The sequence below is a fragment of the Diaphorina citri genome, unplaced genomic scaffold, assembly GCF_000475195.1.
Source record: "Diaphorina citri unplaced genomic scaffold, Diaci psyllid genome assembly version 1.1 scaffold2233, whole genome shotgun sequence".
Classification (NCBI taxonomy): domain Eukaryota; kingdom Metazoa; phylum Arthropoda; class Insecta; order Hemiptera; family Psyllidae; genus Diaphorina; species Diaphorina citri.
This window is the reverse complement of record NW_007379658.1, coordinates 12,046-15,952: the sequence shown is the minus strand read 5'-3', so window position 1 is coordinate 15,952 and position 3,907 is coordinate 12,046. Positions and strand designations below refer to the sequence as shown.

The 3,907-nt window shown below is 39.0% G+C and overlaps 1 protein-coding gene and 1 long non-coding RNA gene across 2 annotated transcripts in view; one reads left to right on the top strand and one right to left on the bottom strand.

The window, feature by feature from the left end:
- The window catches only part of LOC113471278, an 11,591-nt gene continuing 7,684 nt past the window's right edge, over positions 1-3,907 (top strand). The window contains exon 1 of the long non-coding RNA XR_003394040.1: positions 1-74. This is a non-coding gene — a long non-coding RNA (uncharacterized LOC113471278). The remainder of the gene's footprint in view (positions 75-3,907) is intronic.
- Positions 9-2,130, bottom strand: LOC103518533. Its single transcript, XM_008483610.3, has 2 exons — positions 2,002-2,130; positions 9-484 (listed from the first exon to the last, which is right to left on the bottom strand). Exons 1-2 carry the CDS (start codon positions 2,063-2,065, stop codon positions 168-170), a joined length of 381 nt encoding a protein of 126 aa, XP_008481832.1. The 5' UTR covers positions 2,066-2,130; the 3' UTR covers positions 9-167.

Sequence of the window (3,907 nt, the reverse complement as noted above, 5' to 3'; positions counted from 1 at the left end):
TAGCCTACTGCTGGAGTAAAGGGACTTTTCAGTCCTATGTATAAATAGTATAAATAAGCACTATTATTATTATAGTAAGGACCCTTTACCGAATATTGTTGTGAATAAATAAGTAAATTTCCTCCAGACCGAGCTTAAAATTCCGTGGTCATGCTAGTTTATAAATACTATGCCAGCTTATACACATAGCAACTACAGTCCAAATATCCGGCTTGCTCATTCCAGCAATCAATGTAGGCGGAGTATGGGCTCTCTTCCATTTCTGCCTGTATGGTGCACGTAGGAAAGATCTCATTCGTGAAGTGATTCTTTGAGCTACAGGTGGCGTTGTAGACTTTCTTCACATGGTGTTTTTCATCACACACATGTTTCGCCTGCTCCAGGCTGAAGTTGGTACAGGTGGGCTGGGTGTTTTCTTTACAGACGGTGACGTTCTCAAGGTAATTGTCGATGACGTAAATGTCCGTGATATACGGATAGGCGTCTGCGGAGGAGAAGAAGGAATTGTGCAATTTTTACTTGGGTACTTTAGAAGGAAAGATGTGTGCAATTTTTACTGGGGTAGTTTTTTTTTCCTGGAGTAAAAGATGTAAGTAAATGTCCGTGATATACGGATGGGCGTCTGAAGGAGAAGAAGGAAATGTGCAATTTTTACTAGGGTAGTTTTTAGCCCGTCCTTCCTTTATTATTACGATAGTAATAAAAAAAAGGTAGGTATAGTGGACGGGCTATTGTACTCGCTTCGGTGTCGTCTGTCTGTCTGTCCCCATAGAAGGACTTATTCAAACCTGTTCGACCTATATATCAAATTCTTTTTACCAGGAACACGAAAATTGTTGTGCAAATTTTGTCCAGAAAACCATAAAGCCAAGAAACCAAGTAATTTTTGCGCAAAACTTTGTGTACCAACGAAAAGTTTTACAGAAAAAAGTAAAATTAACAACAACAACAACAACAACAACAACAACAACAACACAGACGTGTCGAGTGACTATGAAAAATAGGTAACTACCTAGGTACATAGTGGAGGTACGTCGAAAAGGCTTACGAGTACTTTATTTTACTTCTTTTTAAAAATGTTTGGTACATACTCCTTAACTCTCAATACATAATTATAAAGCATTATCCGTGATTAGCCAGTGTTAGCAATCTCCGTGTCCGAGTGGATATCACGCTACTATTCACACTGGAGGTTCTGACACTCGAGGTGCCGGGTTCGATTCCCGAAGAGGTAGAAGTTTTTTTTTGTGGCTCCGGAATCAGAGTTTGAATTTTATTCGAAAGAGGTTTTTCTCACACAAATGAGCTCTGATCTCGAAATTTGTCGCGACGACCTATAAACTCAAAGCGAAAAAGTTTTAGATAACACTTCAGTCTTTATTTTAAGACCGGTTTTAGCGTAACCTGTGTTAAGCTACGACGAGCAAGGTCAATAAATGAATGGGTGACTCAAACATTATATTGGGAATAAAGGGAGAACGGGCTCTAGTCTGTTGATTTTAAATCATTACATGAAAGTAAAATCGAAAAATCAAATCAAGAATGATAATAAACCGAATATTAAACAAATTAGGTAGGTACTGATTTTCTCTAACAGCTGAAAACAGCCAAAAAGCGGTCGAAAACCGCCAAAAAGTGGCCAAAATACCGCCAACCGCAGCACCTATCTTAACCAAAAGTGGTTGTCACACATTTGACAACTGCATACCAAATTTCAACTCTCTAGCTCTTACCGTTCTCAAGATATTTTGTTTACAGACAGAAGGACAGACACACGGACCAAGGGCTGAAACTTTGGATTTAGGCTCTAGGGACTCCAAAACGTGTTTTGGCACTAAAAACTGACCATCGAAAATTTGACCCGATTACATTACTTTCCTTCCTATAGGATAAGGAAAGTAAAAATCGGATGACGACAATGAAGTTGAAAATTCATATCTCCTTGGCGGAAGTACCACAGATGTTGATAATAAAATACGAAATATGTACAACTATACTTACACAATTCTGCTAAGAAGATACTGCTCCCCAGAACAATGAACAAACTACCAACACTTGGGACCATGATGGTACTTGATGAGAAGAAGATACCTCACTAAAAACTAGGTATCTCTACAATGAATGCTCCAATCTGTGCAAAACGCAAATTTATAACGTTCTAAAATCAATAAGCGACATTGAAAATTAAGGGTTATTATTATTATTATTATTATTATTATTATTATTATTATTATAAGGAGGTTTGATAGAGCTAGCTAAGAACTCTTCCCGCCCCGGGGCAGGAATTGGGACGGGAATCGAACCCGCAGTGTAATTTCCAAATCAGATTAAATAATATTCCATTTAAATGATGAAAACGGTATGTTTACATTCAGGTACACATTCTGAATGGAAGGTTCATTTCTACCTAACATAAATAGAATGGTGCCAAAAATACAATTATATTAATACCTACCTACCCACCTATCTACATTGACATACCTGTATCAATACTGTGGAAAAACATTTCTTTGAAAAGGCCAAAAATTCAATTTGAATTCGACGTACTGTGAAAAAAATTCTTTATTTATTTTCATTTATAGTCCCGAGAGCGAAAAGAGAAGGAAGACAGGGTAGGCGAAAGACAACCGTTCCGAGAACGAACCTCTTTTTACTTTTTCTTTAAGAGGTTTGATAAGGGAACAATTTAGTCATAATTTGGGTAATTTTCAAGTTCACCCTGTCAATTTTCTGTGGGGTGTAAAGTTGTGTCCACACATAGTCGAGCTGCCGACGCGCGTCGATCCATGTCGACTGAACCGTCCACACTGCCTTGACAACATAGATTCACCTCGTCGATCGACATTCGACGCGACGGCCGGTCGCCTATGTTTGGACACACCTTAAGGATGGTAAGCTAGCCTAGTTAGCTTGGTTGATAACGCGTCTGCCTAGTAAGCGCCGAAATCGAAGAGAGAAGGAAGACAGGATAGGAGAAAGCCAGCCGTTCCGAGAACAAACATTATCCGTTCAGGATAAAATCAGCCCCGGACGGGGATTCCCCGCGACCTTGCGCTTACAAAGCAGACGCTCTACCAACCAAGCTAACACCCATATTTATGAACAAAATGCTGGCTCTTAAGTTCGTGCTAAGCATAGTCTCAAGGCTTGGTTTGATTGGTCAATTTTGACTTTGATTGGTCAATTTTGACTTGAGACTGATCTAAGAACGATCATTCTTGTTCATAAATACGAGTGTAACAAGGCTGTGACGAACCTTTAAAAAGCAAGTTATCAGTTTGTTAGGCGTCTTAGAGTAGACTTGATTAGTAAAGGGACTTCTCAGTCCTATGGTGGTATTATAATAAACAAGGTATATTCTATTCTAAAGGAGAAAAACTTGGATTGCAGCCACGCCTAGAACCGAGCACCTTGGAAAACACAAACACGAAATGTCGATCCCACTTGAATTGGAAAAGACTGAACAAGAATGATCGTTCTTAGATCAGTCTCAAGTCAAAATTGACCAATCAAAGGCCTTGAGACTATGCTTAGCACGAACTTAAGAGCCAGCATTTTGTTCATAAATATGGGTGTTAGAGTACTTAGACTTGATTAGTAAAGGGACTTCTCAGTCCTATGGGGGCATTATAATAAACAAGGTATATTCTATTCTAAAGGAGAAAAACTTGGATTGCAGCCACGCCTAGAACCGAGCAACTTGGAAAACACAAACACGAAATGTCGATCCCACTTGAATTGGAAAAGACAATCTAATACTTCTATACGTTATGGATAACGTGTAGAATAACCATGATGTTTGCCAACCTCCGGAACGGAGACGGCACCTCAAGAAGAAGAAGAAGAAGAAGAAGAAGAAGAAGAAGAAGAAGAAGAAGAAGAAGAAGAAGAAGAAGAAGAAGAAGAA